General features: G+C 58.9%; 2 protein-coding genes across 5 annotated transcripts; one reads left to right on the top strand and one right to left on the bottom strand.

Moving 5' to 3' along the window:
* Nucleotides 1-1,028: 1,028 nt before the first annotated feature.
* Nucleotides 1,029-14,838, top strand: STXBP1 (syntaxin binding protein 1). 2 transcript variants are annotated; one of them, XM_085520962.1, is made up of 20 exons: nt 1,029-1,271; nt 6,703-6,752; nt 6,869-6,950; nt 7,185-7,261; nt 7,370-7,448; nt 7,730-7,833; nt 8,323-8,471; nt 8,731-8,815; nt 8,920-9,050; nt 9,264-9,371; nt 9,461-9,521; nt 9,764-9,829; nt 9,953-10,033; nt 10,117-10,255; nt 10,342-10,451; nt 10,548-10,649; nt 11,320-11,405; nt 11,500-11,654; nt 12,281-12,404; nt 13,320-14,838. In XM_085520962.1, the coding sequence occupies exons 1-19, from the start codon at nt 1,235-1,237 to the stop codon at nt 12,388-12,390; spliced, it is 1,812 nt and encodes a 603-aa protein (XP_085377088.1). In that variant the 5' UTR covers nt 1,029-1,234; the 3' UTR covers nt 12,391-12,404; nt 13,320-14,838. The 2 variants fall into 2 exon arrangements, with proteins under 2 accessions (XP_085377088.1, XP_085377089.1); XM_085520963.1 differs by lacking the exon at nt 12,281-12,404.
* On the bottom strand, nt 14,473-24,534 carry AKNA (AT-hook transcription factor). Of its 3 annotated transcripts, XM_085520958.1 has the most exons (20): nt 24,403-24,534; nt 21,580-21,901; nt 20,798-21,480; nt 20,320-20,394; nt 19,961-20,111; nt 19,684-19,841; nt 19,546-19,605; nt 19,195-19,298; nt 18,884-19,093; nt 18,644-18,817; nt 18,334-18,559; nt 18,148-18,254; nt 17,819-18,042; nt 17,623-17,746; nt 17,372-17,542; nt 16,901-16,995; nt 16,547-16,813; nt 16,344-16,454; nt 16,098-16,254; nt 14,473-15,992 (listed from the first exon to the last, which is right to left on the bottom strand). In XM_085520958.1, the coding sequence occupies exons 2-20, from the start codon at nt 21,797-21,799 to the stop codon at nt 15,788-15,790; spliced, it is 3,522 nt and encodes a 1,173-aa protein (XP_085377084.1). In that variant the 5' UTR covers nt 21,800-21,901; nt 24,403-24,534; the 3' UTR covers nt 14,473-15,787. The 3 variants fall into 3 exon arrangements, with proteins under 3 accessions (XP_085377084.1, XP_085377083.1, XP_085377086.1); XM_085520957.1 differs by having other exon boundaries at nt 16,547-16,995; XM_085520960.1 differs by having other exon boundaries at nt 16,547-16,995; nt 20,798-21,493; nt 24,403-24,471.
* Nucleotides 24,535-24,638: the final 104 nt, after the last annotated feature.

Below are 24,638 nucleotides of genomic sequence, written 5' to 3'. Positions count from 1 at the left end.
CGCAGCCTCTGTGCTCTGCATCACAGCTCCTGCAGGTACATCCTCCCTGCTACCACCACAGGCACCGAGCATGGGATGTGGGCTCCAGAATGGGAATGGGACATGGGAACTGTTATGGGTATGGGGCATGAGATGTGGGCTATAGAATGGGGCATGGGATATTGGGCATGGGCACTGTCATGAGTGTGGGGTGATGAACCATCTGGGCATGGAAGATAAGACATGGGACATGGGCATCATCACAGGCATAGGGTATGGGGCATAGGTGCCATCATGGACATGGGGAACATGGCACTGGACATGGGCACCATTATGGGTATAGGATATGGGACATGGGCACTGGCACCAGCATGACATGGAGCATGGGAATGGGCACCACCACAGTCACAGGCACAGGGCATGGCAATGGGATCCCTGCAACCCCCCACCATCAAAAAGCCCCCCCTCCCAGCACACACAGAGCCAGCACTGGATGAGCACACAGCCTTTACTCATTGCCCATCGTGTGTGGGTGGCCGCAGGAGAAAAACGAGTGTCTGCATCCCCTGCAGCGCTGGGAGTGGGGGGGGATATTTTGCTGCAAAATCAACCTGAATTGGCAAAATGTGTGTGTGTTTGGGGGGGGGGAACGGGTGAAGGCTCCCTACAGCCCTATGAGGCAAGGGAAGGGTAAGGGGGGAGGTCGGAGGGGGGAGGGGGGGGGGAGGATATACTGCGAAATATTGCGCGATATGGCAAGATATTGCAAAATATGGGGGTGTGGGGGGGGAGGGGGAGGGAAACCGGACAAAATGGAGGGGAAAAAAGCAAAAAGAAAAGCTTGCAAAACGCATTGCCGATAAGTATAGCAAAACATCGCACAATAGAGCGGGGGGGGGGGGAGCACTTCGGAGTTGGGGGGGGGGGGGAAGCATGGCGCTGGGGGGGGGCGGGCTCTGCGGTGCGGAGCGGGGCGGGCAGAGGGCGGAGCGCAGTGACGCGCATCCCTCCCCCCCCCTACAACCCCCCACCCCACATCCCGGTCCCGCCCCCTGCGCTCAGTCAGCTGAGCCTGGCCACGGCCAGCAGAGCCGTGTGCCCCCCCCGAGCCCCCCACCCCCCCTTCTCCCCATAGCGGAGCCGCTGGGGAGGTGGTGAAGCGCTGTGCCCACCGCCCGCTGCTTTGTGCATTTGGACCCCCCCCAATCTCCCCACTTCTTGAATCGGGTGAGGACCCCCCCTCCAGCGAGGCGATATGGCTCCCATCGGACTGAAGGCTGTGGTTGGAGAAAGTAAGAGCTGGACTAAAGGCGGGGGGGGGGAGGAAGGACGGGATGGATTGAGAAATGAGAAATGATTTTGGGGGGGGGTTCAAAGCGACCTGGGGGAGCCCGTGGGGGGGGGGCTTCCTGCAGGGAAATGCCCGATGGAGGGGGATGCTGCGGATGCGCAATACGGAGCTCGGGGGGCGGCATCAGATGGTGGAGCCCTACGAAAGGGGGGGGGGGGCATGAAGGGAGGGCATGGGGACAACCGGCCAGGTTGGGGAGGGGGGGGGGGGTCGCCGCTTCCATCTGTATTTTATTTATACGTGTGCATCTATAGAATAGATTTGGGTGTTTTGAAGCTGTCGGGGTTTTTCTGCAGTGCTGGAGGATGGAGGGTCGGGGGGGGGGCGAGAAAAAAAATGGGGGTTTCAGTGTTGAGAAGCGGAGCCGCTGTGCCCGCAGCTCGCTGCAGCGGTCGCCCCGTCGGGGCGCGACGTGCGGCCCCACTGCGGGGGGGGGGGGGGGGTTGAAATGGGGTTTGAAGGGGGGTCTGAGCGTTGCCGAGTGGGGGGGGGGGGGGGGGCACGGGGCTGTGCGGAAATGCCGCTGAGCTTCCAGGCCGCTTTGTCTGCACCAAACCTTGCCCGGCTGCAATCGCAATGATGATGATTATTTTTCTTTCCCTCTCTGCTCCCTCCCACCCCAGTTCAACCCCCCTTTGCCCCCCCTCAACCTCGGGGGGATTTCGGTGCCCTTCGGGGTCGCTATTTTTGGCCGCTGGGTGGGAGCGGGGTTCGCTTCCTCCTTCCCCGGCTGTTGCAAGCTGATATTGCACCGCCCCATGGCGGCTGGAATGGGGGGGGGGGAACCTTCACTAGGGGAAAATAAGCAGGAAAAAAAAGGGCAAAAAGGGGCAGAAAGCGGTGGGAATGTCGTCCCTCCCCCCCCCCCCCCCGGCTATGGCCGCCCGTCCCGTTGGGTTTATTGCCGTAGCACCGCCGCCAACCGGGTGTGTTTTGGCGGCGGGGGGGGGGGGTGGGAGGTGGAACTGTCGGTGTTTATTACCGGGAAATAGTGGGGGGATGAGAAATGGGAGCAATCCCCGAGGCTGAGAGATGGCTGCGGAGGCGGCCGACCCCTCCCGCAGCGGTGCGGATGGTGCGGCCGGAGCTGGTGGTGTGATCGGCAATGGAGGGGGGGGGGGCACGGGGGGTGCTGCCCTGCTGTGCTCCCGCAGCTGCATTGGGGACTAATGCAGGGGGAGATGTGTCCTGCCCCTCCTCCCCCCCCCTTCATTGCTGCTGTGCTGCAGGGTTGGCTTCGAGGGGGGAGAGGGGACCCCTCAGTAGGGCTGGATCCCACCCATAGCTGAAGCAGGGGCACTGTGTGTGTCCCTTCACTTCCATTTGATGTTAGTGTGCTGGGAGGTGGGGGGGACGACACACACGTTGTATGTGTGTATGTGCACATCTGTCGGTCCTTCCCTCTGCGGTTTGTAACAAAACCCATCTGTTTCTCCCCCCAAAAATATCCCTCCTGATGGAGAAATGGGGTCTGTGCTGTGGGGTGTTGGGGAGGTGCCAGCAGAATGCTGCATTAGGATGGAAGACTGAGAACCCTGCAGAGCTCCCCACCCTCTATGTGGGATTCCAGGGCTCTGAGGGCTGCGGTGGTCGGCTCCCCCCCCCCCCCCCTTGGGATGCTGGAGCTGCTCCCCACTGCTGCAAGGACCCACGCACTGCTGCAGACCTGCATCCCTTAGGCATGGATTCCCCAGTGGAGGAGGAGGAGGAAGAGATGCTTCTTGAGGATGGAGGTCCCAGCTTGTGCCCTGCAGCTGACCCGAGGGCATCATCCCTCTGTGGGTACCTTAGAGCAGGGCAGGAGGCAAAGGATGCTGCGCACCAGCACAGCTCCACCTCCAGAGCTGCATTGTGCCCTGGCAGCCCTCCAGGATGGGATTATTCCCCTGAGCAGCTGCTGCCACAGCACACTGTGCTTTGAAGCACCCTGAGCTGGGAGCTGACAGCAAAGGGTGCTGCCACAGGTTGCCCCTGTGTCCCCCCCCCCCCAGTTGTCACCCTGTGCCCTCTGTGTCACCCCGCAGTGCTCTGCAGGGCTGTCCCTACACCTCATCGGGTCCTGGGGAGCTGTTGGGAAGGCAATGCCGGCAGGAAAAATCCTGCAGGAGGTGGTGCCAGGCTCAGTGCCTGCACTCCTGCAGCCATGAGGAGGAGGAGGAGGGTGGGCTCACTGCACCGAGCTGTATCCAGCAGCAATGGGCTGCACTATGGTCTCAAAGCCCAGGGACACCTTTGCCTGCAGGAGGAGAGAAGCATCCCCAGAGCTGTCCAAGGGTGGGGAGAAGCACAGCCCTCCTGGACCCTCCTGCCCTCAGGACAGCAGCTGGTTCCCCCCTATGGAGCATCCTCAGGTCACACTGCACCTCCAGACCCACGGTGCCATGTCCCCATCTCTAACCATGGCACCTCCATGGGCTGCAGGGCACAGCCGGGCCCCAGGGTATGCGTGGTTGGAGCGTGACTCAGCCAGACTGTGTGGGGCACCCGTTGCCTTTGCTAAAGCACAGGGGGATGCCAGAGGCACAATTCTGCCTGCTGAGGATGCTCTGGGGCACAACAAACGTGTGTGTTGCCCTGTAGCCAAGCAGAAGATGATGAAGAATTCAGGACCAGGATGGAGGATGTTGTCCCCCTGCACTACACAAGTAGGTGTATAGGGAGGGGACCCCTGTGCCCCATCCCTGTGGTCAGAGCAGACCCTGAGGCTTCAGCATCTGTCCTCTTGGGATCCATCCTTGCCTGCAGCATTGGCTTCAGGTTGGGCTGTGGGTTGTACAATCACACAGCCAACAGAGCTCACATGCATGGAGCATCTGCACCCTGATGTGGAAAGACTTATCCATCCTTCCCCATGGAAGCAGATCTGCACCCAACCACTGGTGAGTGCGTGTGAAATGAGGCTGAGAAAGGCACTAACCTGGAGCCTTTCCCTCTTAAAAAAACCACAAAGAATCTTGAGAGGAGTCACAGGATCGTAGAATTGTGAAGGTTGGAAAAGACTTCCAAGATCATCCCTGGTCCCTGAGTGTTTGCAAAGACAGTCATCATCACGTGGCTCCGGCTGCACGCTGAGGAGCAGATGCTGTGTCCACCAACTCGCCGTGCGGGAGAGAGCTCAGAGAGAGCAAAAATAGAGCAGCTGAAGGCACGTTGCTGCGTGGGCTCCATGCAGCCCATTGGGAGCCCACTGTGGGAGCAGCAAAGACCACTTGGAGCTGCTGGTTTATGGATGCAACGCTCTCCAGCCATTCCATTGATGTCAAGAAGGCTCCTGGCTATGGTAAGAGATGCCAGGTGGGCTTTGCATCCCATAAGTGAAGTTATTCTCTATGCCCTGGCTGGGGCTGATGGTCTCCTTGCCATCCTATTTGCTTGAGGAGTGTTTGGGGATGGCGCTGGCACCTGTAGCTGCCTGGATGAGGAGGTTGATGCTCTGCCTACTACGTTCTGACATGGTTGTGTCTATGGAATGCTCACACTGTCTTAAGCAATTAGTCAATGAACCAGAAGAAAGCAGTTGCCAGGCCAACCCGAAAAGGAAACACGTTCGTTTCAAAGATGCGTCGTGACAGCTCTTGGAGAGAAAGTGGGTTTGGAGCAAAGCTCAGCTCAGATCTCATAGAGCGCTCGAATGGATCGAGTTGGGAGTGACCTCAAATCTCACCCAGTTCTGACCTGGATTTCCTGGATGTTCTTTCAGGGCTTTGGATCCTGAAATGGAGGGCATGGAAGGGCTGAGCTTTGCTAAAGGAAAAGCCACCCTTGTCCTTTAGGGCTTTGGGCTGTTCCTGATCTTTGCCATCCATTAAGGCCAAGATGTGCCCACACTTGAGGTCCTGGGTTGTGCTGAATGAAGCAAAAGTAATGGGATGTTCCCCATAGCAGCATCCGTCAGCAGGAGGTACTCCAGGTCATGGTGCTGGATTGGCCAAGGCCACTTCTTCACTGGACACTGGGACTGCTTGTTAAGCTTCAGGATCATTCTGAATGATGGGCACCTCAAAATGAAGCTGTCTATGTGTCTACAAGCTGTGGTGGACTCAAGCCATTCCACCCCATGCCCAACTAGAGGTGTGGGGCCAGCTCAGTGCCAGCAGCCCAGGCTGAGCCTCTTGGAGTGATGGATGCAGCTCAGTGTGCTTCATGGAGGTCCATTTGGAGGTGGGATGCCACTCTCTCTTCTGTAGGTGTTGGTGTCTTATCCGTGTTGAAGGATAGACCCAGAGCTGTCTGTGTGATCTATTCTCAGCTGAAGTTGTGATTAAAACCCTGAAGGAAGCAGATGCACCGTGGTAAATTCAGATGAGCCAAGCATTGAAGGCACCGGATCAGATCTACAGATGTATTTTTCCCCTGGAGCCTGGTTTATCTCCAAGACTAAAACCTTGGCTGTGAGCATCACCTGCTGATGAGGACACCCTGCAGTCTCCAACCTGCTGACATGGGAGCATCCCTTCCCCATGGCTGCACACAGGATGCCGTCCCAGCCTCCTTCCTCCCTGCCCCGCAGCAAACATCACCGTGTTCTCAGGGCTGGGATTCCTGCCCCACGCTCCCTCCCCCAGTTTGGCAGGGCTTTGGCTGCAGGGTGTGGGACGTGCTGGTAAACAGAACTGTTATTCCTGGATCTTCGCTCTGGAGAAGGAGCCAAATATGAGTAATGAAGAGAGTGCAAGGTCCTCAGCAGGATCCGGAAATGTCCGTCACCGAGCTCGGTTCCTGCTGGCACCCATCCCTTCCTTGGGGACCTGGGATCATCAGAATCCTGCAGTGTTGAGCTGAGGATGTGATGCTGCAGCTGATGGACTCTAACCTGACCAGGCAGTTTGGTGGCACATCCCTGTTCTATAATGGGGGGCAGCCCAGGGAAAGGTCACAGCTCTGTAGGCTCATGTTGGTGCACACCTGAGTGAGCCATCAACAGTGACATCCCCCATCCCATAGGAGCAGCCCTGGCATTCCGGGTAGCCTTATGGTGACAGCACAGGGACGGCCCCCAGCTGGTTGTGTAAGCATGCAGGGCTGGGATGTAAAATGGGATTGTGGGGGATTACAAGGAGCAGGTTGAGGCCGCTTGATTCTTGTTTCTAAAAGGAGCCCTTAAGCCGCAGTTGTTGTCCTGGTGCTTCAGATTAGGGCTGAGCCATGTGGGTAGCCCAAGGGGACCCCCCCCCCCCGCCCCCTTACCACCCACTTTAGGGCTCAGTGCTCCCCACTGAGCTTATGAGTGCCATGTGTGGGTGCTGGGGGTGACCCCCCCTCAACCCAGACTCCAAAACACCCCCACCATCCATCCCCAGGGAATGGAGCATCTCATGGTGCTGTGGTTGGGCTCAGGGTGCTCACCACATCCCCATCTCCTCCTCTTGCAGAAATTATGCACGATGTGATCCGGAAGGTGAAGAAGAAGGGGGAATGGAAGGTGAGAGATGCTGCAGAAGGAGAAGGAGGGTGGGAAGGATGGAGCTGGGAAGGGGTTGGAGCAGGTGGGGCTGTTCCCTGCTGCTCCATCCCTACCTGATGGCTGCTGTCCCCCAGGTGCTGGTGGTGGACCAGCTCAGTATGCGTATGCTGTCTTCCTGCTGCAAAATGACCGACATCATGACGGAGGGCATCACCAGTGAGTACCAGTGCCATGCATCTCTCTCTGTGGGATACAGCCACCCCTCTCCATCCCACACAGTGTCTGTGGGTCCCCTCCTCCCACACAGACAAATCCACTGCTCCACCCAGGGCTGTTCCTTATATGGTGCAGCGTAGGGTTGCGGTGGGCAGGGGGTGCATTGGACACCCAGGGGCTGCAGTGGGATGGGCTCCATGTACCCTGGCATGATCCCTGTGTTTCCCCCCCCAGTTGTGGAGGACATCAACAAGCGCCGAGAGCCGCTGCCCAGCCTGGAGGCTGTCTATCTCATCACACCCTCCGAGAAGGTGAGCTGGAGTGGGTGCCCATGGGCTGTGGCACAAGGTGCAGGGCTCCCTATGGGGCTGGATGTAGGGCTGAGCTGCCCAGCCCCTACGCTCTCTTCTCTCTTGCAGTCTGTCCACTCCCTCATCAGTGACTTCAAGGACCCCCCCACCTCTAAGTACAGAGCAGCCCATGTCTTCTTCACTGACTGTGAGTACCTGCAGGGCACTGGAGGCATTGGCAGGTAGAAGGGGAGAAGCTTGTGGTCAGGTTTCTGCATACTGAAAGTGGGATTTGGGCTCCCTGCTCCCAAGGGCAGGGCATCACATCCCTCCATTGCAAATACATCATGCAAACCAAGAAAAGGGAATGATGCTGCCACTGTAAAATGCACAAGAATGCAGGTTGGGAGGGATGCTTGGAGCAGAGCAGGACCAAAGGAGCATGGCCACCTTGCCCTGAGTGCTGCTTCCTCCTCCTGCTCCCTGCAGCCTGCCCTGATGCCCTGTTCAATGAGCTGGTGAAGTCCCGTGCTGCCAAGGTCATCAAGACCCTGACCGAGATCAACATCGCCTTCCTGCCCTCCGAGTCCCAGGTAGGTGAGGGCTGGGGATTTCCTCTGCATGTGACCTGGAGGGGGGTGCTTGGGTCCTCCCCCCCATCAGTGCTTCTGTAAGAGCTATGAAGACACCACAATCCCCATCCCAGCGCTGCTCCCTGCGCTCTGTCTCTTTTGATTATGTCTCGGGGCTGATCCGCTGTGGGGATTTAGCAACTGTGCTGCCTCCTGGCACTGCACTGCCACGGGCACCGGGTGCTGTGGGGACAAGGGGGACAGGGAGGGACAGATGGCATCAGATTCTGGGAGAGATCCTGGTGAGGGTGGGTGGGAGATGGGCTTCTTGGCAGCCCAAGAGCAAGGGAAGGACAGGGGGGTCAGGACACCCCAAACATCACTGAATGTGGACCCCAAACATCACTGAATGTGGACCCCATATCTGTTTGGGTTGGGGTGTGTTGTCCCAGCCCATGAGGATCTCCCCACAGCTTGTCCCCTCTGACTGCCCCCTGCTGCCCTCCCCAGGTTTACTCCCTGGATTCAGCAGACTCCTTCCAAAGCTTTTACAGCCCACACAAGGCACAGATGAAGAACCCGATCCTGGAGAGGCTGGCAGAGCAGATTGCCACTCTGTGTGCCACACTGAAGGAGTACCCGGCCGTGCGGTACCGCGGGTAAGGCTGCAGGGTTGGGAAGTGGAAGGCTTAAAGCCAGGGGATGCTCTGCAGAGCTGGGTTCAGGAGCCTGGAATCCAGGGGGTGTCTCCTGTGGGATAGACAAAGGGAAAGCAGAGCATCGTGTTCCCCAAGGAGAGGTGAAAAGGAGCAGCAAATAATGCTCAGGTTCCATTTCTCCCCTGAGCCAAGGACATCACAGCAATTCCTCCCTACCCTTTGTACAGCCGGGGGCTGACATCCCTTCCTCCTTCCCCAGGGACTACAAGGACAACGCCATGCTGGCACAGCTCATCCAAGACAAGCTGGATGCTTACAAGGCTGATGACCCCACTATGGGTGAGGTGAGTAGGGATGGGGTTGGGGTGGCATCTCACTGCTGTACATCAGCTCAGGATGGCACTGGGGACCCCGACACCTGCTGATGGTCCTGCTGGTGGCTCTGTAGGGTCCGGACAAGGCTCGCTCCCAGCTCCTCATCCTGGATCGTGGCTTCGACCCCGCTTCCCCAGTGCTGCACGAGCTGACCTTTCAGGCCATGAGCTATGACCTGCTGCCCATCGAGAATGATGTCTACAAGTGAGTGAGTGCCACTGGTGGGGAGCTGGATGCTGGCAGCCTTCTGGCGTGGGCAGCTTTGCCCACCCTCAGCCCATTGCCCTTTCCCAACCTTTGATCTCTGTGATCCTTCCCTGTCACCCTGTCCTGTGTCACCCCATGCCTTGTATGACCCCATGTCTCTCCGTGCCCCCCCAACCCACATGTGACCACGTGTCTTGTTCCCCTTTCCAGGTATGAGACAAGTGGCATCGGGGAGGCGCGGGTGAAGGAGGTGCTTCTGGATGAGGATGATGACCTGTGGGTCTCCCTGCGCCACAAACACATTGCTGAGGTGTCCCAGTGAGTGTCCCTATGGGCTGCCCTACAGCACCCAGCCCTGTGGTTTGGCTCCCTCTGTGCTGATGGTCGTGTCCTCCTCCTGTCCCCAGGGAGGTGACCCGGTCCCTGAAGGAGTTTTCATCAAGCAAGAGGATGAACACGGGCGATAAGGTGACATCTCCCAGTGGGAGCTCATGCATGGCCAAGGCTCTTGGGGACATTGCCAAGGGCTGTGGTGAAGCCTGATGGGGCAGTGGGTCCCTTTCTGGGGGGAAGACTAGAGGGGGGCTGAGAAAATAGGGAACAGTGATTCCCCCAGCATGAGAACAAAACCCCTAAAGAAGGGGATACTTGGACAGTGCTTGGTAGGGTTGTGCCCTTCTTCTTTGTGACCACATCCCCTTCCCTTGCAGACCACCATGAGGGACCTGTCCCAGATGCTGAAGAAGATGCCACAGTACCAGAAGGAGCTCAGCAAGGTAACACCAAGGGGAAGGGTCCTGGTGGAGACACCGGTGCTGAACTGACATGGGCAGCACCAGAGGTGGCTTTGAGGTGGGGACTCCCCTTTGAGGGTGCCCACACCACTCGTGTCTCTGCAGTATTCCACTCACCTGCACCTGGCTGAGGACTGCATGAAGCACTACCAGGGCACAGTGGACAAGCTGTGCCGAGTGGAACAGGTACTGTCCCCCTGCCATCTCCCTGCACCCCATAGGAACAGCAGCTCAGTGCTGAGCCTCGGTGACGGGCATGTGCTCTGTAGGACTTGGCCATGGGCACCGATGCTGAAGGTGAGAAGATCAAAGACCCCATGAGGGCCATTGTCCCCATCCTGCTGGATGGGAACGTCAGCACCTATGACAAGATCCGTATCATCCTGCTGTACATCTTCCTGAAGAACGGTGAGAGGGTGGCCAGGAGGAGCCAAATGTGATGGCTGCCAAGGTGGGTGTCCCAAGGAGACAGTGCTCACCCATTTCTCATGCAGGTATCACCGAGGAGAACCTGAACAAGCTGATCCAGCACGCCCAGATCCCAGCTGAGGACAGCGAGATCATCACCAACATGGCCCACCTCGGGGTGCCCATTATCACAGACGTGAGTGTCCAACCCCCCCCTTCCTCCTTCCCATCTGCACACATCCCTATGGAGTGGCTCCATGTCCCACTGTGTCCCCATCCTCTCTGCCCTCAGTCCACCCTGCGGCGCCGGAGCAAGCCAGAACGGAAGGAACGGATCAGTGAGCAGACTTACCAGCTGTCCCGGTGGACCCCCGTCATTAAGGACATCATGGAGGTGAGGTGGGGATGGGATGGGATGGGGTGTGCATTGGTGACCAGCCCAGACCCCAGCACATCTCCCCAGCACATGCCCTGCAGTGTCAGTGCTGGCAGTTTTGTTGTGATTGCTGCAAGGTGGGGGTGTTTGTGGTAGCATTCCTGGTCCTATATATACAGTGTGCAGCCCCAGCTGGGCTTGCACAGCACTGAGAGCACAGTGCTGGCACGGCTCCTGTGCACACCCACAGTGCAAAGCTCCAACCCACTGGGATGGCCAAAGCATGGGTTGCCTTTTCTTCATCCTTGCTGCATTCCCTTGGGTTCCTATTGGATCAGAGTATCCCCATGGGGCTCTGCAGGCACTGAGTGTGCACTCCAATGATGTGAGCATCTCCCACCCGCTCACACCAACAGACAGACCAACCCCAGGGCCATATTATGGTGGGATGTCACTGCAGCCCAGCCCCTGCTTGCCCCAGCTTTAATAGTTCTTAAGCTGCACAAGTGTACTCACCTCATTTTGCACCCAAAGCTCACTCCCAGATCAGAGTTGAACCCAATCCCACTGCACCTATAGATGGGGCTTTACCTGCTTAGTGTCAGTGCTGTGGGGGCCTGTGGGTAGGACCACCAAGGGCTGGGAATGGGGACACTTGGCTGAGCCCCACGGGGCTGTATCCCTGCAGGATGCCATCGAGGACAAGCTGGACACCAAGCACTACCCGTACATCTCTACCCGCTCCTCTGCCTCCTTCAGCACCACAGCTGTCAGGTGGGTCCCCTTGGTTGCCATCACCCCCTACACACGGGCCTGTGAACCTCCTTGTGCTTCCATTTCCTTTCCTAACCCCATTCCCTCTCTTTAGTGCCCGCTATGGCCACTGGCACAAGAACAAGGCCCCCGGCGAGTACCGCAGCGGCCCCCGCCTCATCATCTTCATCCTGGGGGGGGTGAGCATGAACGAGATGCGCTGCGCCTACGAGGTGACGCAAGCCAGCGGCAAGTGGGAGGTGCTAATAGGTGAGTGGGGGCCCTGCCCGACTCCCTGCTGCTCATCCCACTCTCACCCTGCAGCATTGACCTCCAGGTGACCACGTGAGCAGGGCAAGGGGGGTCCTGCTGGTGGCAGATCCCCCCCCCCCCCCAGGGACTCTCTCTGGGCCCCTCTCTTTGCCCCCTTTGCATCTCCTTGGTGAGTTTTGCTGCCTGAAGCACAGGCAGGGCTAGGGGAGGAAGAGGACATTTTGCAGCTTGAGTTGCTCCTGTTGCAGGAGCTGTTGTGTGTGTTTGTGTGTCATGGGGGTTGTTGCAAGGAGAAACTGGTGTGCAAACTGGCACGCCAACCACAGTGTGTGCTGTGTGTGCAGCCGGGCATGCACTGTGTGCAACACAACACAGGGAGCAGGACAGGGCCAGGCCAGGCAGGGGCAGCCCCTTGCTGCACCCCATCCATGTGCCAACCCCCTTCTACATCTCACCCATCTCATCCCTCACCGCTCCGCGACCGACCCTGTGTGCTCTGGGTGGGCAGCTCATCCCTTGTCTTCACCCCAAAAGCAGAACCCACAGCTGAGCCCCCCGGCCCCGGTGCATGCTGTTCCCCCTGGGGCACGGCCAGGCCATCAGCCTGCTCTGTTCTCCCGCAGGTTCTACTCACATTCTCACTCCCACCAAATTTCTCATGGACCTGAGGCACCCCGACTTCAGGGACTCCACTAGGGTCTCATTTGAGGATCAGGCTCCAGCAATGGAGTGAGCCCAAGCAACCAAGTAAAGGCAGCCAACTAACAAAAAAAAAAAGAAACTCTTCCTCCCTGAAGGGCTTTCTTTGATTCTTTCGTTATCATTTGGGTTGTTGATTTTTTTTTTTCCTTTTTGATGATTTTGGGTTTTTTTGGATGAGGAAAATGCTTGCAGTTCTCACCGCTGCCATGCCCGGCCCCGCAGCCCCTCCATGCCATGTGCTCCCCATAGTGCAGGTGGGGTCCCCCCACTTGGGGAGGTGCGGAGCAGTGTCCTCGTGCTCAGGGAGAGATGGGTGTGAGCTCCTGGTTCTGTAGGAAATGATGGGTTTGTTGAATTCTTTGTGCCCTGTGATGGAGCCAGGACTGTGTGTTGTCCCCAGCGGGGTATGCAGGGATGGTACATCTCATTGTGCACAGGGTTGCCAGCCAGGTCCTGCTCCATGACCCAGCACTGGAGCACACTGTGCAGCCCCTGGGCAAAGTGGGAACATGGGGACACCCAGGGAAGGGACAGGGGGGTGCAGCCATGAAGGAGTGGGGCTGCAGCAGGCAGGACCCCTTTACCCCTCTCCTCTTAACCCCTTCTACCCTGGGATGCTCATTGCACTGAGCCCCTCCTTGCAGTGCACCCCCCCCCCCAGGTGCCCATGGTGGTGTTCAGCAGGATCTACTGCATGTGGGCAGGGGACAGGAGGGTCCCTATCATCCCTCCCCCCATCCCACTGCCCTCCAACTCCATCCATACCTTCATCCCTACCACCCCTTCCCTTTCCCCATTCCAAGCCCCCATGGGCGTCCATCTCTCTGCAAGCATTTCCAGGTAAGACCTTGCTTGTTGGGGGGTTGGACCAGGGACCCCATGGGGAGCGGGGCATGGAGCTGGGGGGAAGAAGCTCTTACAGAAACAGCGCTGACCCTATGACCCCCCTCTGCCCCATAGGGTCCACGCACATCCTCACCCCACAGAAGCTGCTGGACACGCTGAAGAAGCTCAATAAAACAGAGGAGGAGAGCAGCAGTTAAAAGAAAACGCCGCCAGACCCCCCCCCCCCAACCCCGATGCCGACTGTACCCCCAATGGGCACCGGCCTGGGGCACACCTCTGTCCCATCCCTGTCCCCATCCCGGCCCGGCCGAGCTTTCTCTTGTTGTGTTGAGCCCCCCCCCCTCCCTTCCTGTCCCTCCAAATCTCATTTAACCGCAGGGAAGAGACAACGAATGCAAAATTATTAAGGGAAAACCCAATGCATCCCATTTTAAAAAGGAAAAGATAAAAAAAAAATCATCCTCATCATAATCTCTGTGCCCATCTGAGGATCTCATTTCCCAGCAGTGAAGGTGGCAAAAAGATCAGACTCCCTTCCCTTACCCCCCCTCCTTACCCTGTGAGCTCCTTGGACAGACCCATGGCCTTACCCCCAGCCCCCCCAATGGGTTGTGGTGCCACTGTCTGTGTTCTCTCACCACTCACTCTATGGGCAGAACCCCCTCTCCCTCCCACCAGATGTGCTCCAACGTCTAGCACAGGGTATAGGGGTGGGAAAGGGGCTCTCCCCATGCACCCCCCGCCCCCCCCAAACCCTCACAAAGGGACCAGAAGGGTCAGACCCGGTGCCGGGACCCTTTCCATGCACGGCCCCCTCCCCTGCCCCCCCCCCCAGGGTTCCCTACAACACACACACATACATCCATACCCCTGCTATGTGTGTGCCCATGCAGGAAGCTATGAGGCCCCCGCCCCGCTCGTGCCCCCAAACCCCCCCCCACCCCATAAGCAGTGCCGCCCCCCCCAGCGGACTCTGTGTAATGACTCAATGTGTCTCGTGCCGTTCTTACAGCTTGGTGTATGGTGATTGAACCAAAACTCCTCTTATTTTGTACTCCCCCTCCCTTCCCCTTTCCCTCCCCCACCCGCCAATAGACGCACTGCGATATTTTGGGGTTCTTCCTTTCGTTCTGTTCCCCTTGAAGGCTGTGACCCCTTGATCCCATATCCCCCCCCCCAACCCTTTGCCTCGGTGGTGGTTTTCCCCCCTTCCTTTCCCCATCTGCTCCTTGCCCATAAAGTTAAAGATATATTTTTAGGGCAAAGGCTGTTATCATTGCACTGATATTCGTCGGTTCCCCCCCCCCCTGCCCTCTTTGAGTTCCTTATGTTTAGCGATGGCTTCAAGATCCCCTTACGTTGGATGTTATTATTAATTATTATTATTATTTTTTTTTCTGTTACAGTTATTTATATAAAAAAAAAATAATTTATCAAAAAGGAAAACTTATAAAAAAAAAAGAGAAACAAAAACCAAAACTGGTCCGGTCTTGGAACTTGTTTACCTTGAAGTTACTGGAAACCTATCAATGTTTGGAAGTGGTGAAGCACAAACATGTATCATCTCTGTATATCTCTGTTCTGTACTAAAGCACTCGGTGACTCAATAAACGCGATCTCCATCTGTAGTGCACAGAGGCTCTCGCTTGGAGGAAGGAGAAAAAGCCACGAGCGGAACCACGCCGTTTATTTTATGGTTAAAAAATAGGCAGTTATCCCAATACAAAACAGGGGGGGGTTATAAAAGAGGTGAGGAAGAGCATCTTTTTTGCTCCTCCTTGTTGCTTGAATGCAGGCCCTCTTAGGCTCATTGTGAGTGCTTTATGGGGGGGTCTTAATTAGGACCCCCCCCAAAAGAATAAGTTATTATATGAAAAAGATAGGGTAAACAAGTTGGACATGGGCACTTTAGGTAGGACCTACAAACACCCCTGTTAATGGGTGCTAGGAGGATGCTGCGGGTAGGAAGGGGGGGTTGTTCTGGGTGACCTACAGTGGGAATAGGATCCCCCATGGGTGTGCAACAGCAGTTGTGCTACAAAAATAGGCATTCATTTATTATAAAGAAAGGGGAATAGGAGTGCTGGGTACCACCACATGGCTGGATCTGCCCATGCATGGGGCTCATAGGGCTGATTTTACTCTACCAGCCTAAAGGAAAGTCGTATTGATTTGGTATTGCAAAGGAAAAGCTCCCAATCTCTTTGGGAATCACAAAGGGAACAGTACCAGTCTCTTGCTGCCTGGATACCCTCCCATGAAGCCATGTGCAGGGAGAGACCCCACATTCCCCCCTCATTGCAGCCCTTCAACCTCAGCCAGCACCACTACACACGTTGCAGGGTCGTGCAGCATCAAGTAATGGGGAAAACTTCAGGTGCCCTGAGGCTTGTGCTGGCAATGTACCTATATATAGATAGACACACACATTATATGTGGTCAACCAACCCTCTGACAGCGGTACCCTGGGGAAAGATCCACATAGAAGTGCAGAGAGGAGAGTGGTCCTTGGGCACAGCAGGGTGCATGGACAGTACCTAAACCTAAATCCTAAATGGGATGGGCAGCAGGGTGGGGGGGGCTCAGAAAAGGCAGGAGCCCCTCACTGCCCGTGCCCTGCCCAGCTCAGCTGCCAGTGCCCGGCCCAACCGCCTCGAGGTGACGCGGGCACGACGTGCTGCTGCCATTGCTGCGCTCAGGGATCGATCCAGGTCCTCTTCCAGGTCTGAGAGTGGTGGGGACCGGGCACGGTGTGGGGCTGAGGTAGGTGCGGATGGGGGGCAGTACCTGAGGGAAGAGTAATGATATAAGGAAAAGAGGGGAAAGTTCATCAGTCCCTCCCCCCTTGCCCAGCTCAAGCTGACCCCATCCCATAGCACTGAGCATCCTTACAGCACTGAGGGCGCATAAGGCACCACGGGGATGGGGGTGAGGTAGGCGACAGGAGTTCCCCCCGCCAGGTACCAACACCCTGCGGGCTGCTCCGGCTGCACGGCCTGGGGACGGCTGTGGGGCTCCGGGGGGGCTGTGCCATTGGTGCTGCGCTGTGCTGTGGGGAGGAGGCAGTGGGTGAGGTGGGTGTGATGCTCCCTGCTCCCTACCACACCACCTTCCCCCCAGCCTTGAGCTGTCACCCACCGTTTGTGGCTCTGTTGGTGTCACCGTGGGGTGCCCGGCACGTGGGGCAGCACTTGGGGGTCCTGGGGGTGCTGCTGTGCTGAGGCTGCGTGGCATCGACTGATTGGGCACCTGCGGGGATGCAAATATATATAGAAACACAGCAAGGAGGGGATGGAGCACGCATGGGGCTCGGTGGGAAGCAGGAGGGATGCGATGCTCACCTGCTGCTGTCCTGTTGGGGTGGCAATGGGGGCACGGCGCAGCACTCGGCTCCCCATGGGGTGGTGCTGGGCTGTGCTGTGTCCCCATAGACACAGTGTGGGCCCGGCCATGTGCTGTACCCACAGGGTCGGGCTCCCGGCGCTCAGCCGCCTGCTGTGCCCGCAGTGACATTGAGCCCAAGGGGCTGCGAGGGCGTTTGTGTGCAGATGGGGCGGCTCGGGGCTGGCTGTCACCGTGTGCATGCAGCGAGTGGTCCGACTGGGGGGCTGCAGGGAACAGGACCCCTGTGCCCCACAGCTGATCCCCACCGCATCCCTTCTCCATTTGGAGAGGTCCCCGCTGTCCCCACTCACTGAGGTCCGGCACTGTCCCATCCCGTGGCAGCGATGCCCATCTGCCTTTAGGGCCGCCTGGGATCACCCTGTCCCGTGCAGTGGGGCTCTGCTCCCTGCAGAGGGCATGGAGACATTAGAACAAGCAGGATGTGGGGCACAGCACCATGGCAGAGAGGCAAAGGGAGAAATTTGAGGTGTGCGACCCTCAGCAAGATGCTGCCAAGAGACCCCGCTGTGTCCTGGGAACCCCTGTGTGTGCCCTCACTTGGGCTGGGCACATGGACCCCCTCAGAGACAACCCCACTCAGGTCCAAGGGAAAAGGGTTAGAGATAAAGGGATGGGGGAAAAGGGGGGTTGGGCTAGGGAAAAGGGTTAGGGTTAAAGCTAGGAAAATGGGTTAGAATTAGGGCTAAGGGAAGAGACAGGAGCTTCTAGACCCACCAACCTAGTGTTCTTTGGGGAGATCTGGTCTCTGCTCAGCCACTTACCCCACAGGTGCTGCATCCTGGAGCAATGAAGCTCTGTTGGCCACTGGCTGCCTCCTGCCCTTGAGGATGTGGGGTGCTCTGCCCTCGGGGTAGCTGTGGGACCGGTGCAGGCTCTCCTCCAACCGCAGGCGCAGCCTCCAGACCTCGTCCTGTAGCGCACGGATGGCCCGGCTGTAGGGACAGGGCATGGTGAGGGGATGCTGAGGGACAGGGACAGCCCCTCCATCCCCTGCTGGCAGGGCTGCGCTCACTCTCTCTCCATACGGAATCCAAGCAGGTCGCGGTGAGTTGGAGCTGGGGATGGCGAGGTGGGTGTCCCACCAGGGGGGTGCCCACTGGCGCAGCTCCTGCCTCCTCCTTCTGAATCAGAGTGAGCTGGGGGACAGAGGTGGGACGGTCAGTGGAACAGTGTGGGGCACGGACACAGCTGGGGGGCTGAGCACTCACCACCGTCACCCTCTGGTCCCAGCTCACTGCCCTGGCTGCCAGCCCAGCGCAATGGGGAGCTGCTCGGTGAGGGGGTGCTGGGGGCTGTGCTGTGCCCTGGGGGGGGAGCGTGCCCTGGGGCTGAGTAGGGACCCTTCAGTGCCTTCCTGGGGGGCAGCAACGGAGCTTCCTTCTTCTGTGGATGGAGTGGAGCAGGGACAGGGGGTTCCAGCACACCATGCGTCCTATGGAGGGATGTGTCAGTGGGGCAGCTCCACCCACACCACCCCCTGCCTCTTCCCCCCCAGTGCCCCATAGCATGGAGCAAGCCCGCAGTTCTGGTGCTGTACCCAGTGCCCCGTGGCTGATGCTCAGGGGTGTGTACCAACAGGGACACCCGGCTGCTCTCCGAGCCCACAAAGCCACTGTCTGTCTCCGGTGACACCATGCGCTGCTCCTGTAAAGGGAGTGGGATTGGGGCCATGTGCACCCACCCCAGGCATAGGAACGGAGTCAAGGACCCCTCCAGCACTTACCTGGTGGCAGGGCTTGAGGGCACGGCGCTGAGGGGCTGTGCTCCCTGTCCCATTGCTGCTGTGGGATGGAGCTGTGCGCGATGGCAAAGGCTCAGGGAATGCCAGCGGGAGCCTGGAGGTGGTTGGGGGCAGCGGGGTGGTGACAGGGGACAGGTGGCCATGGGTCCCCTGTGGGTGTGGGAGTTCAGAGTGGGGCAGTGGCACTGCTTTCCTCTGCGGGGGGGGCCTGTGGGGAGAGGAGTGAATGTGAGCAGCAGTTGTGCCAAGGGGGCTGTTCACCCCAAACCCACCCAATGGCACCCACACTTACGAGGGGGAGGTCTCCAGGTCGGTGCCCTCCTCCAGTGACTGTGCCCCACTGAGGACCCCCACGGGGCCACTGTCCCCTGCCATGGTGCCACCTGCATCCTCCAGTGCTGTGCTCCCCGTCAGGCTCAGCTGCTCCAGGCTCAGCGATGCTGGCAATGACTTGAGGCGCTGGTACCTGGGGGGCATAGGCAGGTTTTAGGGTGCCCCCCACACCCTCCACCTCCCATTGAGGGACACTCACTGCTGCAGCAGATCCCCAAAATCCTCCTCTGCTTTGAGCTGCTTGTGCCGTAGAGGTCGGGGCAGCCCCACTGTGTCACTGTTCCTCTCTGCATCCCCTGTTCCAGGGGGGGTCTCTGTCACTGCAGGGCTCCCTGGTGCCGCCCGCTCCAGACGCTCCTTCAGCTCCTCCAGGCGCATCCCCAGGCAGAAGATGTCCCCTTCCACTGTGCTGCAATGCAGTGCCCATCATTAGGGATGAGGGGTTGGGTTGCTCTCATGCAGGGCTCTGAGCAGTGCTTCAACACCAGGGAATACACAAGCCATGCTCACCGCTCCGGGTCGAAGTTCCCTGTATCCCCAATGCTCTGCTCCTCCCGTGCCTCCAGGTACGCCCGCTCCAGTGCATCCTGAGTATCCTGCAGCCTCCGGAACCGCTGCGGTGCAAAGGGAACCTCAAATCCCCTGCAGTGATCCCACAGCACCGGGTCTGCACCCTCTGGGCTTAGGGATGCAGAAAGAGATGGGAGATTGGGGGGGACAGAATGGGGCACCTGGGGATGAGATGGGACACTCTGGGAACAAGACAGGCCCTTGGGGACAGGATGGGGCATCTAGGATGGGATGGGACCACTAGGGATGGGATAGGGCACCTGGGAATGGGATGGGGCCTTTAGGGTGTACCTGGAGCTGCTCCTGTGGCACAGAACTCCCCGCCTGGATCCAGGCTTCAAAGGAATCCACCTGGGTGGGAGAGAAGGGGCAGAGAAGGGGTAGGAGCCCCACTGCTTGCTCCTGCTGGGGGCTGCCCCCATGACTTACCTGTGCTTGAAACTTGCGGGTCTGCTCTGCCAGTGTCTGTGTGAGCCGTGGCCCTGCACAGCAGCATGGCCCCACACATGTGGGGCAGCCCCCTGGGGGGGAGCGAGGCGAATGGGGCTGCAATGATGCCCCCATCTCTGCTGGTTGTGGTGCTGGAGCTGCAATTGGACACAGAAGAGAAATGAAGCTGGCGACTTACAGCACTGCTTCCCCTGCTATGGGGGCACCTGTGGGATGCTTGGGTTTGGGGCAGGCTGTTTCCTGGCACTCAGCTCACCTCCACCCATGGGGAGCTGTGGGTTTGGGGCTGTGCTGATGGCTGCGGCGCTGGCCCGTGGGATGCTGAAGGCCATCACTTTGCAGCCACCACTCATGGTGCCAGTGTGGGCACTGCGGCTGGCACATGGTGGGTCAGCATAAAGGTTCACCTAAGGGAAGAGACAGTGAGCACCCCAACCCCATTGCAACAGGGCCAAGGTGGCACTTGGTTTGGCACCCGGAGCCACCTCAGTCTCCCCACCTGCACAATGGGGTGATGCAGGAGGACAAAGGGACACCCCGAGCCCTGCAGAGCAATGTGTCTGTTCCCATCAACCCCACCCCTATATTTGGAGACATCCCCATAGTCCTCCCCACCTTGGCTCCCAGCCTCAGCTGGTCAATGGTGTTTTCAGCCTCAGCGTACTTGGTCAGCAGCTTGTGGTAGTCTTCCTGTGGGGGGCACATATCACCATGTCATGGGTGGGGGGCACCCCGGGGTGCACAGAGCTGCCACACCTGCACGGGGGTGGGGGGTGATGGGACCATGCCTCTCCTCTAAGGGAACAGAAGGGCATCAGGAGGCAGGAGCATTGCATGGGGTCAGGAGCATCCCTAGGGGGACATGAGCACACCAAGGGCATGGATATGAGCATCCTAAGTCATGGAGGGGGACAGGAACACCCTTGGCAGGGGACAGGAGAAACCAAAGGTGGACATGAGCATCACAGAGGGGACATGTGCATCCCAAGGGAGACATAGGCATCCTGGGGGGGTGGGACAGGAACATCTTTACGTGTGGACACAAGCAACAAAAGGGGGGTAGACGAGCATCCCAGTCCAGCTCTGGGGTTACCTGTAGTTGTTGCACCAGTGCAGTGGCCTGCCTGGGGGAACGGAGCTCCTGTGGCACTCCAGGGGGGGCAGAGGGCCGTGGAGGGGCCCCCTCCCCACTGCTCAGCAGCACCTCCCGGACGATTTCAGCTGGGGATTTAGGGACAAGGGGACCCCCGAGGGGTCTGGTGTGGGCAGGCAGGGCCCTGCTGGGTGGTGGGCGATAGCTCTGCCCCACCTTCACCCGTGCTTCCACCTTGGAGAGGTCGGGCAGAGGGTGGTTGAGCCGCCCTCGGCCATATGGGCAAATGTCTGTGGGGTCCTTTGGCTTTTTGGTGTCGGTGCGATGCCGGGGGCTTGGGGACAGCCGGCTGGGCTTGGGCTGCTGTGGAGTTTGGGGGCTCTGGTTGGGGTCCCTGGCTCTGCCCCAATCCCAGCGCTGGCGTGGGGGGGTGTTGGGGATGGGACTGGAGTCTGAAAGCCCTGAGGTGCCACCGCCATCCGTAGTGGTACCCGGGGCTTTCAGGGGGGTTTCAGCATGGGGGTCCCCATCGCTCTCTGTTCCCCAGGGCCCCTCTGGCCTCTCGTCCTCCTCAGAGCTGCCCTGCTCTTCCTCCTCCTCCTCCTCCTCTTCCTCTGTCAGGTCCTGATGTTCATACCAGCGTGGCTCTGCTGGGGACCCCATATCCAGGTCCTCACCGTCCCCTGCAAAGCAGCACTGACACCAACATACACCACCCCTGAGACCCCCCCCAACATAGCAGTTCTTTCCCCAAAGGTTTAGGGACAGTAGAGAGCACTCACCCCATACTGGGCTCCCAGCCACCTCCTGTTCCCACTCAGAGCCTGAGTCCTGTGGGTCACTGAGCTCTGCAGTGGCAGCCCCCAGCCCAATGACTCCATTCTCATCCATGTGCCTCTCAAAATCTTCCTCCTCCTCCTCCTCCTCTTCCTCCCAGCACTTGGGTTCCTGGCTGCCCAGCTCCGATTGCGTCCAGCGCAGCCAAGGTGAGGAGCTGCCCATGGTGTCCCGTGCTGTCCTTGTCACTTGTGTCTCCCCATGGCACTGTGGCAGCTGGGGACCTCTTCTTCATCACCAGTGTGGCTCACAGCTCTGCTCAGCATCCTGGGGGCAGGGAAGGAAGGTGTTAAAAAGACTCTGTTCAAGGGCATCAACCCAAGCTCAGAGCTGTACCCCAATGAACCCCAGATAGCCACAAGCCCACGGCAATGAGAACCAGGGCTGGAGGACAGGACGGGTGATCTGCCCTTTGGAGCTGTGTCCCCAGGGTTCCCATAGCAGCAGCTCCAGGGACAAAACACAGCCGTAGGGTGGAGACGCTGCGGGGTTACTGTGTTGAATGGCACCGAGCCATTGATCCTAAGGGCTCCACAGCCCCCAGCCCACCCCAACACACCCCCAGGCTGTCACCATGCAGCCACCAGCACAGCACAAAGAAAGGGTCTTTCAGTGGGACCACAGGGCACAGCAAGGACCTGGCACTGCCGATGGGCACCAGAAATTGACCCCCTTTGGAAACTGGGATACAGCTGACACAGCGAAGGCAGTGTGACAGCAGCCCTGTCCCCCCCCCCTCATGAGCTGTCACTGCTGATAAACACAAGAGCAGTGATGGCACCGTGCCCCCATGCATGCAATGAGCACAGGGTTCTCAGCCCCACATCTCCATCCTGAGTAGGGGATGTGAGGCAGGAGGGGGTGGGCAGAGCTCATCCTACCCTACATCACTCCCAGCCCAGGCACAATTGGGGCAGCCCCAGTTGCACACAGAGGAAGAAGGGGGGGGGGTCAGGAGCTTGCTGTGGTTTTGCATTTCTGTTCAGCTCCTTGCCCAGCAACCCCAGTGCAAAACCCAACACACAAACATACACACACACGGGATTGTTTTCCTTTGCTTTGTGGTTTCTGAGCACACAAGCAAGGGCTGAGCCCACAAAGCAGCAGCACCCCCCCCCCCCATCTCACTCAGGGGGTCCCTTCCCCCTGGGGCTGATGCTGCAGCACAGCTGTAGGGCTTGGGGCCGCTTTCTCTGCTCTATGCCAGGATCTGAGGTTGGATCCATCCCAACCCGGCCAGGGAACAGAGCCAAAATTGCTCTTTAGTCGCATTGAGAAGATGCAGAGCCCAAAGCATCTCCCGAGGAGCACAGACATGGGGATAGGGCCTCGGGGTGGGGAGAGCTGTGCTGTTGGGGCAGCATATAGGGGAAAAGCCTCGTGCTGCTGGGGCCCTGCTGGAGGGTTTGGGGTCCACTCAGTGCCCACAATGCCTGTGGCAAACAGAGCAGGGCAGTGGGAGCACTATATGCACCCACCCCAACAGTGGGATTTAAGTAGGGATTTGCAGCTCTGGTGCTGTGGGGTGGATTAGAGGCTTTTCCTGCAGCAGGTTTGGGGCCATCCCCAGGGCACCACTTAGGGACCCTATAGATACACCCTGGACCCAACACCCCCAACATGGGGCCATGCTGAGGTTTCAATAGCAGCCGGGAGCTGTGCGAGCTCTGCTCCTCGTGCCGCTAATTACACACTAACTACACACTAACAGGCTGGATTAATTACCCTGCTGAGAGCACGCCGGGCTGTGCCACATCTCCCACTTGGTGACAGCTATGGTGGCAAACCAGGGGGGGATGAGAGCCATCATCGGAGTGATGGGGAGCAAGCATCCCTATTAGGGGGTCGGTCGGGGGGTCTCTCAGCCCCTATAGCCCCAGCTGCAGCCGATGCCTTTCAGAGCAGGTTCAAGCGGCCATCACGCCTCGGTGCACTGTAGGAACACAGCTCAGCGCTCCGACAGCCCCGCAGGGCTCAAAGCCGGAGGGGAAGGGGGGGATTTAGCGGCTCAGTCCCGGCTGCTGCCTGCAGGGAGCGGGTTTGGGGGTAGAGGGGCTTTGTTTCTGAACGCGTTTCCACCCAAATCTCTTTTATTTTTGGAGAAGGGGGGGATCGTGGAGACCAAAAGAATATCGCTGTGTTTCACACTCTGCAGGGGACATCTGCAACTCAGCGGGGCGAGGAAAGGAGTGAGGGGTCCCGTAGCATCGACTGATGGAACCTAAACCCCCCCCCCCAGTGGGACAGCATCGCTCCCATCTCCCGACCCTTAAAGCTGAGGGTCCCTTTGGGATATTAGCACTGGGTTATAGGATCGCTGTCACTGCGCTGCTGTGCGACCCGCAGCCCGGGGGTGGGTTGGGGTGTGTGGGGCCGGGTTCGGGGATGTCTCAGCCCCATCGTGACCGCAGCCGGGTGAGCTCAGCGCCTTCCTCCAAACCAGGAACTGAAGCTGCCGGCGGCCCCCACCACTTCCTCGCATCACAGCCCCAGTTCCCCCCCCTCGCAGCCAACCCACGGTCACACCCCGAGCCCCATCCGGACCCTCAGTGCCACCACTCGTATCTCCATCACAGCTCCGTGTCCCCGGCCGCCCCCCACCCCAAAACACCTCCATGATGGGGCCCCTGAGCCGTGCCCCCCCTTCCGTACATGGAGGAGCGGCTTTGCGCAGCCCTGGCCCCGCTCCCAGTGCCCGCCCAGCTCCGGGCTGTGCTCCATCACCCCGTACCCCCCCTCCGTTCCCATCTCAGCCCGGTTCCGCTCACCTATAAGGCACGACCCGCCCCGACCCGGTTCCGATCCACTCCCGTCCCGGTCGGACAATAGCGTGGCGCGCCGTGGGGTGGGCGTGGCCGCGCCATCATCCCCGGCCCCGCCTCTTCCCACCAATCACAGCGCTCCGCCGGTGCTAATTAGCATAAAGACCGCGTCTTTACATTCATTTGCATAAGCCGGGTGAGGCGGCCAGCACCCCCTGGCGGCCCTATAGACAACCCTAATA

The sequence above is a fragment of the Coturnix japonica genome, chromosome 21, assembly GCF_054131305.1.
Source record: "Coturnix japonica strain WE chromosome 21, WE-NBRP24, whole genome shotgun sequence".
Taxonomy (NCBI): Eukaryota; Metazoa; Chordata; class Aves; order Galliformes; family Phasianidae; genus Coturnix; species Coturnix japonica.
Note: the sequence above shows the minus strand (reverse complement) of the source record. Positions and strands in the feature narration are given on the sequence as shown.